This window comes from Molothrus aeneus, chromosome Z (genome assembly GCF_037042795.1).
Source record: "Molothrus aeneus isolate 106 chromosome Z, BPBGC_Maene_1.0, whole genome shotgun sequence".
Lineage (NCBI taxonomy): Eukaryota > Metazoa > Chordata > Aves > Passeriformes > Icteridae > Molothrus > Molothrus aeneus.
In genome coordinates, this window is record NC_089680.1 from 11,356,290 (window position 1) to 11,372,774 (window position 16,485).

Sequence of the window (16,485 nt, forward strand, 5' to 3'; positions counted from 1 at the left end):
TCCAGTGCAACCTGGAGGGATAACTGTTTAAGCTATTTCTCTACAAACAAATAAAACAAATTTTCTGCTAGTATTTCAGATTTGTTTTCTTGGAATTGCATAAAGCTGGTTTTTCTGATTAAACATAGAAATATTTCTGTTTATATCAGAATAAAAAACTTTATATGGCTGTTAAATTTGCTTACAAAAAGTATTTTCATGTTAACAGGTGTGGCAGTAAACAAGGGGAGGAAGATTACAGGCCACTGTTTGAGAACTTTATTCAAGATCTTCTTTCAACAGTCAATAAACCAGAATGGCCAGCTGCAGAGTTGCTTCTTAGTTTACTAGGAAGGCTATTGGTAAGGGATTCTTGTTTTTACCTATATTAATTAATTTCTTATTACAATGAAGACTTGTTTATTTCTGCTAAATAAACACTACTACTGTAGGAATGCTTTCTGATTGTTGACACACATGCAGCATGTAAGGATTTCCTTGCATGTAACATTACTATGCAATACATAAATAATAGAATTTTGTTTAGAGGATCAGTCATATAGAACTTGTTAAAAATAGTGTGTATAGTTTCTCTTGGAAGTCTAGTTTCACTATTTGATTGTATTTTCAACATTAAAAAGTGTCATTTCATAGCATCTTATAAGTGCATATATTTATTGGTAGTAAAGTCAGCCTAACAGCTGTAATTATATGTATTAAGTATCTCCTCTGGACTATTCCCTTAGCACAGAAGCAGAAAACAACTCAGTATTTGGTTTTTTACAACTACAGCAAATGCTTATGACATTTTACAGAATGGGAATGTTTGTTAGTGTGTTTTTTGAGTGTTTCTCTTCAGTATTGTAATGTAATTAATACAGTAATTTGAGCTGCTTCTTGAAAAAGCAGCTTGTTGTATGGTCTTGTTCTTGGTAAAATGTAGCTTTATATTTGTGTGAATAATGAGGAGCTAGCATTATGGTGCTTAAAATCTCTGATGTTGGAGATACGCTGTGCTAGTTGTCCAGTTTGTGTAATGAAAATATGCATTTAAAAAAACTCTGACAGACATATTTGTGGAGCAAGAGAGACCCAATAAAAAAGAAATATTTATATAAAGTAAGTAATGTATGTGTGATGTAATAGTAAATTATATAATTTTATGCAATATGGAAGTTAGGTGGAAATTTTAATAAGGTAAAGCAATCTTTTGTGAGAAGAATCTCTGTGGCATAAATAAATATCTATGTTTAAATGTCTATTCTGCTTTTCTTAGGTTCACCAGTTCAGTAACAAATCCACAGAAATGGCATTAAGAGTTGCATCTCTTGACTATCTTGGAACTGTAGCAGCAAGACTGAGGAAAGATGCAGTCACTAGCAAAATGGATCAAGGATCTTTAGCCAGAATCCTCAAACAGGTGTGTGAGACATCCATGACAGCTGGATGGAGATCTATCCATTCAAATCTTTGACATTTGTAAATATACTTGAAAAATTGACATTATGGAGAATCAGTCTTAATTCACTGTTTAGGTTTCTGAATCAAATATACACAATTTATAAGTATCACATTTGTTAACTCATGTCTTGACTGTACCATTTCTGTAGTGTTCCTGTAAGTTAATTAATTATTGTGGTTAGTTTTCTTGTGACAATACTGAGGAAATAATGGAGTAACAGTTGGATTCTATCTTAAGGGGCCTTAAAAATACCTATGAACCTGCATTTGGTATTGCAAAGAAGAACCTGAGCTTCTGGCACTCAAATACATACTTTAGAGAGTTAATCTATTAGTCTTGCAGGGCTAGTTTTTACGTGGTATAATTTGAGGTTTTGGGGGTGTTTTGGTGTTTTTTCCTGAACATGCAAATGTGTCTGTAGTGGGTTGATGCTGGCCAGATGTCAGGCCCTCACCCAAGCTGCTGTGACTCCTCTCTGCAGCTGCACAGAGGAGAGAAAATGTGAGGGGTCCATGGGATGGGATAAGGACCAGGACAGATCACTCACCAAATGCCAGCAGAGCCAAAACGGGCTCAACTTAGACATGTGAAGTTATTATTAGCAAAATCACATCAGGATAATGTAAAACAAACCCTTAGAAACACCTTTCCACCCTATTCCCTCCTTCCATCTACCTTCTTCCCCAGCAGTGCAAGGAGACAGGTAATGGGGGTTTATCAATATAAACCAGTTCATCACCTGGGGCTTCTCTTGCTGCACTGTAAGGTCCCTCCTGTGGGATTCAGTTCTCCATGAACTTCTCCAACGTGAGTCCATCTCAGGGACAGCAGCTTCCTGCAAATTACTGCAGTGTGAGTCCATCCCATGGGCCACAGCACCCCTCAAACATTGGGTCACTCTTGAGTGGGGTGCAGTCCTTCAGGGACAGGCTGCTCCAGCCTGGGGCAGGGCCCTCTTCCCACAGGTCTCCCTCAGGCCCCTCTCAGGCACCCACCTGCTCTGCTGTGCTCCTCCAGGGGCTGCAGGTGGAATCTCAGTTCCAGTGCCTGGAGCAGTTCCGCCCCCTCCTCCTTCACTGACCCTTGTGTCTGCAGGTAGACAGTACCATCCATAATTGTGGAAAGTGTGTTCTGTACAGTGCCATCAATCAGAGTAGACTGTTGTGTTACTTATAAATTTGTAAGAGAAGAACAATGTGTACAGTAAGCTGACCTTCACTTTCCTGGTCAAATGGCAAGAAAATAAGAAAATCCATTTGCTGTTGTCATCAGAAACTTAAATTATAAGCTAATTATTCAGAAATTAACTCACAACTCTACAGATTTTACTTCCCTGCTAAATTGAATACTTCTGTTGGATATTTTCTTCTGTGTTATGATATCATTTCCACAATATTAGTCAATGATTGCTAAATGCATATAGTGCTCCCTGCTGTGGTTTGGATCCATGATTCATAGAATAAGTTTTAGAGGAAAATCTATTCTCTTTGACATTTTCAAACAGGTTTTTTTTTTTTAGAAATAGATAGTCCAGTTTATTTGAACACTTGTGCATACTTTTCATTATTTTATCTCTCGATACACAGATGTTTTGGACTTGTTAATGTTACTTTTCTCTGCTTGCTGATGTTTGCAAGCTATGTTACATGCTGCATACATGTCAAGATTCTCAGTTGATGCTGTTAGTACAAAACTGAAGATGATTTTAAGTTAGAAGTTTCATAGCTGACAAAGAAAATTTTTTTTCTGACTGGAGAATTTAAAAGAAAAATTATTCTCCTACTTTCATTTTGATTATTGATATTATTTTTTTAAAGGATTCACAGTTTCTTTTTGTTTTTTTCTGGGATTTTTATTTGTTCAATAGTAGTTAGGCAGTTAAGCATCAAGCACCCCTTATACTAAGCCAGTTATCCACAGAATTTCAGGTTTGTCAAAGGCCAGAATTTCTACTCACAATTTGCACATCAGGGTGTTTTTTATATATATATATGTATGTATATATAAACCTAATCAGAATTATATGTCTTTTAAGCATGCTTTCAACTCTTGAACTCATTGATTTTGGAGTAAAAGAATAATAGTTTTTTCTGCTGTAACATCAGCAACTGCTAGCATCAGGGTGTTTCAGTGTAATATTGAGGAAATAAAGGTGTTTTCTGGTTTTTGCCCTCTTTTATCTTTCTGTGATGGAGGGTCCTCGTGCAAGATCACAGAAAGAAAACTAACCAAATCAGTCAGTCTGTTTTAAAACCAGTCTCATTCTGATCTTAATGTTTTTCTACTTTATAACTAATTGGTTAAAAAATTAGTAATGCTGTACAATTATGCAAACAACTGACTTCAATGTATTTTATATGTGGACATGTAGATTTTCAGATGGTAATTATGACTGAACAATATTCTTGTTTATAACTATCTTTCTACTTCTAACAGGTTTCAGGAGGAGATGATGAAATTCAACAGCTGCAAAAGGCTTTACTAGATTATCTGGATGAGAACACAGAAATTGATGCATCATTAGTGGTAAATTTCAGCTTTCTTTCATCAGGAATGTATTAAATAATTTCAGTAACATGTACTGAAGAAAATTATTTTTTATTATATATATTAGTGCTTCAGTTAAATTGTCACCCTAACATATACTGTTGATTGTGTTTTCCAAAATAATGTTGATGCATTAGATTCCCTAAATTTCATTATAAATCTGTTAATTTTCTTTTTCTGTATCTGTTGGTTTTGTTTTCTGTTCATCCTGCTCTCTTTCTCCAGTTTTCTCGGAAGTTTTATGTAGCTCAGTGGTTCCGTGATACAACTATGGAGACAGAAAAAGCAATTAAATCTCAGAAGGATGAGGATTCATCTGAAGGAACTCATCATGCAAAAGATGTTGAGACCACAGGACAAATCATGCATAGAGCAGAAAGTCGCAAAAAGTTTCTTCGCAGCATCATTAAAACTGCTCCATCTCAGTTCAGCACATTAAAGTATGCTTCTGTACCACTTTCTTCTTTATTAGCCATGCATTTGATGCTTCAAATAATTTTTTTGTGAACATATCCTGATTAACACATGGAATTTATTTCAGGATGAATTCTGATACTGTGGACTATGAAGATGCATGTTTGATTGTTCGCTACTTGGCCTCTATGAGGCCGTTTGCCCAGAGCTTCGATATTTATTTGACACAGGTAAACTGTGACTGGAAGTCTTAGAGTCTTATTATAGTGAGACACAGTTGGATTCTGATTCCAAACACTTTCACAGCTCTATGTTGTTATCTGTCCATTGTTAAGCAGAGGTATTTACAGGTCATGATAACACCGTGTGCTTTCATATTCTGTGTTGATGGCAAAAGTGATTAGGTTTCGTTTTCTTGCATGTGTTTTGTAAGTTATAATGTGCACACATGATTTTATTTATTCATATATGGTTATGGCAAAATCACTGTATGCACACAGTAAGAGGATCATTACAAAGTGTTGAAATAATTTTCACAGCTTCTGTAAGATGCTTATTCCTTTTGGTAAGATTAACTCATGAAATGGAGCTTTGATTTGAAAGTAAATTTGATTTGAAAGTAAAAGCCAGATTGCCAGTTGTTGCTGTCACTTTGGAACCTGCTGTTTGACCAGTGTAGTTTCTTGCTTTTTCTGGGAGAAGGGCACTAATACTGGCACAGTGACATGTTTGAAATTCAGTACTAGTTTAAGTTGCACTACTTAAATTGATTTCCATGCAGAGCCATTCTTAGAGTGCCCTTGTCCAACTTTGCTGTTAAAAGAACCATGGCGAAAGCCACACCTGAATGACAAAAGTAGAATTTAAATTTAACCTTATAACCAATTTTAGAGAAGTAGAAAATCATGGTAAACACCCATGTTCAGTTTTCAGTGCCATGAAACATCACTTACATGCACCTTTTTATTCTCTGAGAAGATAAATTCAGCTTTTAGTTACTACTATTTTAGTAGTATTATTTGTATGTTATTGTGCTGCATTTTTTCTCTTAATTATTATTTGGTACCTTCCCAAAACAACTGAATCCTTGTTTTTGTTCTCTTCTAGATTCTGCGTGTACTTGGTGAAAATGCAATTGCTGTTCGAACAAAAGCCATGAAGTGTTTGTCTGAGGTTGTTGCTGTAGACCCCAGCATTCTAGCCAGGGTAAAAATGAAAATACCTACCATGCACATATCACCCTTAAAATATATCTTTATTTCTTAATCTGAATTTTTGTTTCATCTGTTCTTTTTAGCTGGATATGCAACGAGGAGTTCATGGGCGGCTAATGGATAACTCCACTAGTGTACGAGAAGCAGCTGTGGAGCTGCTTGGCCGATTTGTGCTCTGTCGTCCTCAGCTTGCTGAGCAGTATTATGACATGCTGATTGAAAGAATACTGGTACGGTGACTTGTGGTATTTATGGTAAAATAAGTGACATTGGAAAATTTGCTTTTAACTGACCCTGTTTAATAAATTGGAATTGTTTGAATGGTGATGCTTTTAAGGACAGCCTTGTAAAATGTGCCACATGCTTCTAGGGAGCCTTTATTACGTTGAAAGGTGAACTTCTACAGAAAGTCATAAAGCATCAGGACCAGAGCTACATTCCTTTTGATTCCATTATTAGTGCTCAAATTAACTGTGTCATGGCTTAAGCCCAAGTAGAAGTTTAGCACACATCATGCAGCTCCTCACTCAGCCCCCACATCTCTTACCCCCACCCTGGTGGAATGAGCCAGGGGATTGCACTAAAATTTACATGTTGAGATAAGACTATTTAATAATTGAAAACAAAGTAAAATACAATAAAAATATAAATAATGATAATAAAAAGGAAACAAACCATTGATGCACAAAACAGTTGCTCCCTGTCTGCTGACTGATGCCAGAGCCCCATTCCCAAACATAGATTGGCTGTGCTTTCTAATAACTCCCCCTAGTTTATATAGCAGGCATGACATTCTGTGATGTGGAGTATCCATTTGGCCAGTTCAGGTCACCTGTCCTGGTATGCTCCCTCCCAGCTTCTTCTGCCTACCTCCTCACTGGCGGAACATGAGACAAGGAGGGAAAAAAATGTCCTTGACTTAGCCAAACCAAAACATCAGTGTGTTATCAACACTATTGTCATTCTGAATCTAAAACACAGCACTGTAACAGATACTGAGAAGAAATTAATTCTACCCTAGCTTTAACCAGGACAAAGTGAAATAAGGAATTTTGCTGCATTTTTGAGGTCTGAAATATGGATCATTGAGGTCAGCTTTTCTATGCTATTTTTAGTTTTTAGTGTTTTGAAAGGTTTATGAGATTTTTACAAAAAAGTGGGGTTTTTGTCTAGGTGTTCAATGTTAATTTAACTGTCGGATAATATTAGCTTCTAGTATCTGTGTCAGGATTTTAGTCAACTACTACACATTTGCTATAGTTACATGATAAAATAAGTTTGTGAAGGCTTTTGGAGAGAAGTAGGTCATGTGCATACAATACTACAGAAAGCAGTTGAACCTGATGTTCAGATTCAACAGATTCTGAGCAAGGTGAAATGAAGTGAATCTCCTCATCTATCTCCTTAGATGAAGCCTAGTAAAATGGAGATGACTGCCTGCATGTATCTTATCCATAATCTTTATCCAAAGGCTTAAAGTACTACTATCCAAATCTATAGGGAATCTTGTGTGTTCCAATAAAGTAGCTAAAGCATCACCATATCTGGCTTGTAAGTTCTTGAGTGAATAAGTGGATTGCAACATCATGAGCTCTTAGATGGGAGGGTATAGATGGAGAAAGTGTTTCAGCATTCTGGGAGCTCAACCAGAGCCTTTAAAACAAATTATGCTGAGTTTTTGTATAAATGAATTCCAGAAGATTTTAGTTGCCTTTTCTAAATAAATTCCCCAAGTCAAGTTGGGTGATCTTCAAATATTAATTCATATATAGAACATAAATTAATGTTTCTGATTTGTTTTCAAGAGTGTAATTATTTTCTCTTCACAGGATACTGGTATCAGTGTCAGAAAAAGAGTCATAAAAATACTTAGGGATATCTGCATTGAGCAACCAACTTTTCCCAAAATTACAGAAATGTGTGTGAAAATGATTCGGAGAGTCAATGATGAAGAAGGCATTAAGGTAGAATGAAACATATCCTTCAGAATTTTAATTATTGTTGCTTCAGGATTTCCCTATTTTGACAAAATTAAAAAAGTATTCATTTCTCCTTTGTAATATTTATGAGTTATGAATTTTTAAGAGCTGATATTTTAGCTTTCTGTAATTCTCTCTGACTTAATTCTCTTTCCTTTCTATCCTCTGTTTTCTGTATCTTCTTGCTGACAATCAAAATATTTTAAATATTTTCCGGAGATTTTTTTTTCTTCTTGCAAGTATTTTCTCTGGTACTTCTCTTTTCTAACAAGTGGAATTGGCATATAAAACTTTGATTTCTGCAAATCAATAGTTTTTAAGTAAAAATTAACTACTTGACATTAATATATGCCATGTGTAATTATTAAAGTTATAAAGTATTAATTGTGCTAATGTTCAGTAGGCAGTTGTGCCCCCTGAAATGTTGCTTATGTGCTCATTCTCTACCCTTTGTGCAGTGTGTATTTGCAGAAGGGCACAAATCTAATATAATGTGTTAAATCATAAAGCCGACAATTATTATTTTGCTTAATTTGACAAAATAATTTAAAAATTGTTGAGTAATTAGGGACACAGCTGTTGTAATTTTGTATCACACTTTCAGTAAAATTTAAAAATTTTAAAGCTGCAGCAGATATTTTTACCTCTTGAGGTATGTTAATGTAAAGTTGCTTTCTGAGAAGACTCTTGATCAACAACCAGATGAACAGCTAGAGCCAAGGTGCTGCTGGAAAGGGAGGATGACCATGTTCTCTCCCCTCCTTACTCTTACCTTTCTAACAATAAGAAAAAAGGAGGCATAAACTTCAATGTGTTTTTAACAGTTCCATTAAAGAGAAGTAATTTCGGAATAATTTTTATTTGCTTGCATTCTATTCTATATTGTCCTCCATTCAAAAACATTGGAAGGTAACATACTTCCTATATTTGAGTGTAGAGACTTGGCTTCTCTCTCTTTCCCACCTTGTCACAGCTGTTTTGTAAACTAAAGGAACCTACCGCTGCTGCTGCAGTTCTGCTGAAGGGATGGTTTGTTCAGCTGTCAGCTTCTCAGCTGTGTTTTTCTGAGGAATACCAATTAATGCAGGAAGGTGGTAACTTTATATTCTGTAGCATCAGTTCCCATTATTTCATTTTGCTGAAGTTTGGCATGAGATCAGTGTAAGTCCTGTAACAGTAGATCTGGGTCTGTCTCAGATAACATTTCCTACTACAGTCTCATTTTCATAATTCCTTATGAAAAGGCACAGATCATCAGCACATCTGTTCTATGGATGTATTAGAAATAATACTAATGTAGGTTTATTTATTTCTGTTAATATTTTATGTTCCTTCAGAAATTAGTAAATGAGACATTCCAGAAGCTCTGGTTTACTCCAACTCCACACCATGACAAAGAAGCAATGACAAGGAAAATACTAAACATCACTGATGTGGTATGTTAAACAAATTTGAATTGTGTGCAAAATTCAGTTTTGATTTTAGTATCTTAGAAACATTCTCTGTATTCTTTTGAACACAATAATATGTCAGATGGTTTCCCTTTTTATATTTCATGGCATGAAATGTATATCAAAAATATTCATGTGGTTGAGCAGGCTGTAGGAAATCTTAAATGCTCACTAATCTGCTGGCAATAATAACTGTGACCACACTACATTTAAATTCTCTTAAGTACTTGTTCAGTTAAAACACAACCTATTTCAATTGTATGTAACATTCTACAGGAATTGCTAGCAGCGTATAGTTAAGGCTGCATAAGAACTTGTCTCTTAAAAGAAAATTTTCCTCAAACAATTGATAACCTTTATTTGGCAAAGTTAATGAGCTGTTTTAATAAATACAGGGTCATGTTTTTACTCAGAGTAAACTGGTGTCTGCATAATTGTATCTTACTATTTAGGAGCAATAAATTAAATAGCATATCTCCCAAATAGCAAAGTCTATTTAAGATAAAAATGTTCTAATTTGTAGTGAAAATACATTGTATAAAACCATTGTGCTGAAGAGGTGTTTTAATATAAATTATTCAAAGGACTAAATTTCAAATTTAAAAACTGACTTAATTACATAAAATTATAGGTTTAAACCTCATTTTATTTTACAGATTTTTAAAAAGTTATAGTCTAGTTTGCATTTTTCCTGTCTGAAAAGTCAGTCAATTTGACTTCTGTTTAATTCTCAGTTCTCTTGCAAGTTCAAATTTGAACCACCTGTGTGCTGTTCCTGATATATGATACCAGTGAAGGCTTGTTCTGTTTATATAAAACGTGTGTGTGTGTGTATACATGTATATATATATACACACACACACCTTTATAAATGTGTGTGTGTGTGTGTACTTTTCTCTGGTCTCTGGTGCCCAGTGATAGGACACAAGGGAATGACCTGAAGTTGTGTCAGGGGAGGTTTAGGTTGGGTAAAGGCAAAAGGTTTTTCACCCAGAGGGTGGTTGGGCCCTAGAACAGGCTCCCCAAGGAAGTGGTCACAGCACCAGCCTGACAGAGTTCAAGAAGATTTGGACAATGCTCTGTGACTCTTGGGATGTCCTGTGCAGGGCCCAGGGTGGGACTTGATGAACCCTGTGGATCCCTTCAACTCGAGAGTTCTTGTGGTTCTATGATATAAATGCATGTCCACTTTCAAAGTGTCAGAATTATATTTATGCATAAATTTGTGCAAAATTTTCTACAAAATGGAAGCTTATCTTGCACTAGGAACAGCAATCTCCAGTAAAGCATGTAGGCTTTGTGTTGTATGAAATAGAAATTCTAGAGTCACTAAAATGGTGGGACCTATTTTTCAAATACAGAAGACAGTTTCTGCTCTCCATTGTTCTTAATGCATATAGAAATATATGCATATATGCTGGTCTTTTGAGATGATATTTATATTGAAATAATTTTTCCTCAGATGCCTTGTTTGTTAACCAGTTTATTCTCAAAAATACTTATAGGTTGCAGCTTGTAGAGATACAGGGTATGATTGGTTCGAACAGCTTCTTCAAAATGTAAGTAATGAATTTTTAATGTATAGTACAATCATTGTTAGAATGTTAGTGTTCCTTTTGCTTCTAAAACACATACAATGGGAACTCCAAGAGCAGTCCTACAATAGACAAATTCCATTCCTGCTCTTTAACATCTGATCTTTTTTTCTATCCTTCTTGGTGCAATTTTCTTTGGCATTATTTTCTGTCCTTGCAAGTGATCTATTAAAAACACTTCTTGATTTTTGGAGGAGTATCATTTGTTTGTTTAATTTCATTGTTTCTTCAGAAACGACTCACATAACACAAAGTCCACAGTCAAGATACTTAATTCTGAAATAAGGTATCTAGTGATGTCAGGTTTTCTTTAAACAGTAGATAAGTGTATTTTCACATCCAATATGTTTTCTACACAATTTATGGAAGCATTGAATCTTCAGAGTATAAGTTAATTCTGCATTATATTCTATTTATATCTAATACCAATATTTCTAAGAATTGAGCGTGGTTTGTTTATATCTCTTAACCTGTGTTATCATTCTCTACATCTTGCATACACTGGTGAATTTTCAAGCAAGAAAGTCCTTGGATTCCTCTCTTGCCGGGAGTGTAATGAAAATAGGTTATCAAGTAAATCAAAGCCTTTTCAATAAGAGCCTCTTCTCTAAAGAAGAGGCTGTAATATGGTCTCAGTCCTTCTTAGATATTAGAAGAATCTTAATGGACACAATTTTAGTACCCAAACTCATATGTAAAAAGTTTCAATAAAGTGCTGATATACAGCTATGTTAGATCCTCATTTGGTATTTTACCTTAGTGTCAAAAACATTTGTTTTGAATTTGCACTTTATTTCTCTAAGCATTTTAAAAATCTTCTAACTCCTGCTAGTTTCTGCATTATTTCATTAAGTATAAAGCATCTTCCATCCTGATGCAAAAAAATAAGGAGAACTATTATGGATTTTTATTACAAATTTTATTTATATTTAAATCTACTTATTTTACTTATATTGCTTTTTTACTTCCTGTCATTTTTTCTTCTTCACAATGGAAGTTTTATGGAGAATTAAATACTTTTGTCGTCTAAAATCCTTGTGTATCTGTAGTAATTGTTATTATAAAACCAGAATATACTCCTCGCAAATGAATGCAGCTTTACCATGAAACCATTTTCTGTTTCATCTGCTATAGCTGTTGAAGTCAGAAGAGGATGCCTCATATAAACCTGTGAAGAAAGCCTGTACTCAACTTGTTGACAATTTGGTCGAGCACATTCTTAAATATGAAGAATCTTTATCAGGTAATATTATTTAAAATTCAGCTAAAATACTTTGAATTTTTTTAATGATTCTATAACAGTTGTTGAAATCTCATTATTGCAAAAAGTTACTGTTCTGGAATTCCTGTTAAAAGCTGATTGAAATAAATCATGGTTCTTAAGTGATGAAATTTAAAGTACTGTGTAATAATAAAACTTCCCTAATCTTCAATAGCTAACCACAATCATAGAACTATTAAAATAGCTGGTTCAAACTTTCAGATCACTAAAACCAAAACTATCATGGCAAATTGTATTTGCATTAGTAGTTCTATATTTGTAATAGGAATCATTGGCTGGGCTAATCTAACATTTATAGTAAGGAGTATAAAAGCTGGTGATGTCTTTGATGCATCTTTGCTTCTTTTTTCAAGTCTTTTGTAGTCACATATAAATGTTAACACAGTATGTTCCCATTTCTAATAAGAACGTTCTGTTTGGATCTTTAAATAGATGCAGAAAGAGATACTCAAACAGTGTTTAGGCCATATGTTTTTCATTGCTTAAACAGTACTTGGTCTTACTGTCCTTTTTGTGTTTTCTAATCTTTTGCAGATTCTGACAATAAAGGTGTGAATTCCGGTCGCTTGGTTGCTTGCATAACCACTTTGTTCTTGTTCAGCAAAATAAGGCCCCAACTAATGGTCAAACATGCCATGACCATGCAGCCATACCTGACCACTAAATGTAGTGTAAGTAGAGACATACAGTCTTTTCCCTAGATAATTGAGCAAGAAAATGAACATCTGTCTTGTATACTTGATGAAATTTAAGCTAGGAAAAGGAAATTTAAAATTGTGGAATTTTTTCATGAGTGTCATAGCTTTGGAAGTTACTAGATCGTTTTGAAGATCACTGTAGCTTTTAAGATGTTCTCCCTCACGTTCTATGTCCGTATTTTGCAGCCAAATGAAACTGAAACGCACCCATTGCTCAAGGATGATGAGCATGAGTGGATGGCAGCAGTGCCTTTCAATAGGGCAGGCTTAAGGGGTAATTGTTACCAACTTAGATTGTAGATACAGCCTGGCATTTTGCAGGCATTTTCCATGTTCTCTAGGCACATTTACAACAGGCTCTTAGAGCTGCTTCTGCACAAACAGTATAGGAAAGACTTCTCTAAATATTTACTTGTTGTGGCTCATTTAGTGGATTGCAAATGGTTTGTTTTGTATTTACACATGGTTGAGATGAATCATAAAATTACCACTGACAGCTTGAACATGTCAAATAGTACTGGCATTCAGGATTTATACTATCCTGATTAGCAAGCTGGATTTGTCAAAATTCAACTTCTAGCAGCATGTCTCTTTAGCAGATGTTTTCCATAGATTCCATACAGTTATGATAATGCAAACCAGTAGTAATTTTAATTGTGATTTCTACATTTGTGCACATTATTACCTTTTGTTTAAGGTGCATTAAGTCATAGCACAACTTCATTTTGTTGCTGATACCTTGTTTTCAGGTGTTGAGTTTTCTCTAGTGTGCATATCTCAGGAAGAGTTCCTAGATTTCTTGTAAGACTCCAGAAAATTTTCAGACCCAAAGGTTTTCAGGTGTGACACAGCCTTGATAAGAGGGTAATTCTGCTCATCCAGACTTCTTTTCCTCAGAATGCCTACAGTAAACAGAACTAGATTTAATAACAATATGTAATTTAATAGCAGATGTAAAATATATAAATATTCTTTTAGATGTTTATGAAATATCTTAATTAAGTTAAAAACTTTAAAAACTTAATTAATTAGTTTTTAAAACTTAAAAACTTAAAACTTAATTAATTAGTTTTTAACTGTCAGTGCATATTAGTAGTACTTAGTTTGTCCATGGCCAGAAGTATTAAATACTGTAAATGCTGTTGTTTCAGACCCAGAATGATTTCATGGTGATCTGCAATGTTGCAAAAATCTTGGAGCTTGTAGTGCCACTAATGGAGCACCCAAGTGAGACCTTTCTTGCCACTATTGAGGAGGACCTCATGAAACTCATCATCAAATATGGCATGACAGTAAGTTTTTAATTGCTACTGTTCTACTGATTCCATTTCACATGACTTTGGTTTAAAGACAGTATTGTCTTCATTATGAAGATAACCTTTAAGTCATGAAAATCAGCGTACTGGGTTTACCAGTGTTTCCACGTGGTTTTGCTGTATTTTAATCTGTTTGAGTAGGTTTTCAGAGTAGTCTAGGGAGGGACATTACATTATATCTGTTAGATTGTTAATTTTAGTTCAGCATATTTTTTTTGTGCATAACTTCACAATAATCTCCATTTAAACTTTTTTTTAAGATAACTTATCTGTTCTTTCTTGCTCCTAGGTTGTTCAGCACTGTGTGAGCTGTCTTGGGGCTGTTGTGAACAAGGTCACCCAGAACTATAAATTTGTGTGGGCCTGTTTTAATAGATACTATGGTAAGCAAAATCATAACAAGTAATTGTCACTTTTCAGTTTTGAGTACAAGTCTTATCTGAGGAATACACCACAATTAAACTCTGTGATAAAAACTTTTATTTTACTGCAGGTGCACTTTCTAAATTAAAAAATCAACACCAAGAAGACCCCAACAGTACAATACTTACTGCCAATAAACCAGCACTCCTTAGATCACTTTTCACTGTTGGAGCACTGTGTCGGCATTTTGATTTTGATCAGGAAGATTTTAAGGGCAACAGTAAGGTAAAATAACTTTCATTTATTCTCTATATCTTAGATATAATGACTGTTCCACTTAATTTTGAAAGCACATTATTCCTAGTCCCCCAAAGGTATATATTTTTCCATAATGCATATGGTATAGCTTTCTGGTTTTTAAATACATAATTTTGCAAGGACTGTGCAGTAAAGTTGTATTTCTCCTTTCCTTTTTTATATATATGCTTTCTATAAGAGATTAAAAACAGCTGTTTCATCTTCAAATAGCTATTAATTTTGTTTTAATTTGCCCAGGTTAACATTAAGGATAAAGTACTTGAACTGCTGATGTATTTTACAAAGCATTCAGATGAAGAAGTACAGACAAAAGCCATTATTGGTCTTGGTAAGAAATATTAATTTTTTTTATTATTCTGCTCTAGTAGAAATTCATGTATATCAGTAGGAAATCATATATTTGTGTAAGTCACAGTAGAGTTTGCTTAAAATCAAAATTTATGGCATATTTTGTTTGAGAACCGGTCGTAGCAAAGCTGTCAAAGGGTTGCTAGTTCCATAAGTGTGCAGCAGCCTGGTGCTTGTGACAGTGCATGCCTTTTGATGTGTCACCAAGCTGTAGAGGGCAGATGATTTCCCAGGTAATGAAGACACGATTTTTTTACTCCACATGCAAGTATGTTGTAACTCCAAACCTTGTTTTTCAGTCCACAAGGTAAAAAATTATGGAAACACTTGGAACATTTTAGGGGTAGGAGCAGGCATTCTGAAGGAGTCAAGAGAACAGCTGTTTATAGTAGCTGGATGGCCTTTGTGAGATTAGTGTGGCATTTCAGTGACTTGCAGTAGAAAATGAACTGCCACTCACTTAGGGACAGAAATCATACATCTAAGGAAATCTTGTTTGGGCAGATAGGTCTTGGTGTCTGGAAGAGCTCAATTCATGGTTATTGCTTGGTTTAAAATAAATTGTCTCCAAGGCCCGAGAGCCTCCATTGTATGATTTAACTGTGGACAAGAATTTGCCTCTTTATGTTGCTTTTTAGGTGACTTTTCAGATATCCTATTCTAATACAGGCTAGGGGGGGTTCTGAGGATAAGGATCAAGACTGAATATTCATTTTATATTCTGTGAGAAACAATTTCAACAGTTGAGCAGAATTAATGGTGTTGGAGTTGCCAATGTTGCATTAGCAGTACTGTGATTCTGTGGACTACTTGCAGTTTTTCTTGGCATTATGTCAAGGTAGATGATACTTGACTGTAGTCCAGTCCAGTTTAATTGCACTCTACAGAATATCATGTGGGGTAGAGTCGGTATTCCTGACCACAGACATGATTACTCTGTTCATGGATATGGAGTATGTCACATTTGCCAAAAATGTCTCTAAATTATAGACTAAACTGTGATCTGTTTTGTCAGTAGTCATTCTTCAGATTTTTTTCTGCCTGTAAAAATATCTATCTTTATATTAATTAAACCTCACTGGTTTTAGTGATATATTGATTTTGTCCAAGTACTGATTCTGGAGATAGCTGGATGTAGGGAGATATGGTAGACAGTGCAAATTTCCACCTCAGGCTGGTCACTGAGCAAAGTTGTTGAACTCATTCAATGTTTGTGAGCAGCAGTACAGTGAAAAGCACTAGCAAGCTAACTCAGCATTTATTTATGGTGAAAAGGGTCATGTGAAGAATGTACTTTCCTATCAGCCTTTCACTTTAGTAGGGACACTCAGCAGTTTCAGCCTTCGCCTCAGGATGTGCCACTGCTGTTGAGGGATTAGGCCTAATCCTAATGTTAATTATTATGGTTATGCTTCTCTTCCAGATGTGTACTTGAAAAACAAGTTGAGGATATAAACTTGTTAGTAAATTTAGCTAAACTTTTAAGTACCTAATAGTTAATGTTTTACTCAACCAAGTT

At 34.9% G+C, this 16,485-nt stretch overlaps 1 protein-coding gene across 1 annotated transcript in view; it reads left to right on the forward strand.

Moving 5' to 3' along the window:
* NIPBL (NIPBL cohesin loading factor) overlaps positions 1-16,485 on the forward strand; it is a 147,214-nt gene that overhangs the window by 120,862 nt on the left and 9,867 nt on the right. Inside the window, exons 23-38 of the mRNA XM_066568764.1 lie at positions 209-341; positions 1,256-1,399; positions 3,878-3,967; positions 4,214-4,428; positions 4,530-4,632; positions 5,510-5,608; positions 5,700-5,846; positions 7,446-7,580; positions 8,933-9,031; positions 10,552-10,605; positions 11,776-11,884; positions 12,458-12,594; positions 13,773-13,913; positions 14,227-14,320; positions 14,431-14,585; positions 14,856-14,946. Coding sequence (XP_066424861.1) covers positions 209-341; positions 1,256-1,399; positions 3,878-3,967; positions 4,214-4,428; positions 4,530-4,632; positions 5,510-5,608; positions 5,700-5,846; positions 7,446-7,580; positions 8,933-9,031; positions 10,552-10,605; positions 11,776-11,884; positions 12,458-12,594; positions 13,773-13,913; positions 14,227-14,320; positions 14,431-14,585; positions 14,856-14,946 — 1,946 coding nt within the window. The remainder of the gene's footprint in view (positions 1-208; positions 342-1,255; positions 1,400-3,877; positions 3,968-4,213; positions 4,429-4,529; positions 4,633-5,509; positions 5,609-5,699; positions 5,847-7,445; positions 7,581-8,932; positions 9,032-10,551; positions 10,606-11,775; positions 11,885-12,457; positions 12,595-13,772; positions 13,914-14,226; positions 14,321-14,430; positions 14,586-14,855; positions 14,947-16,485) is intronic.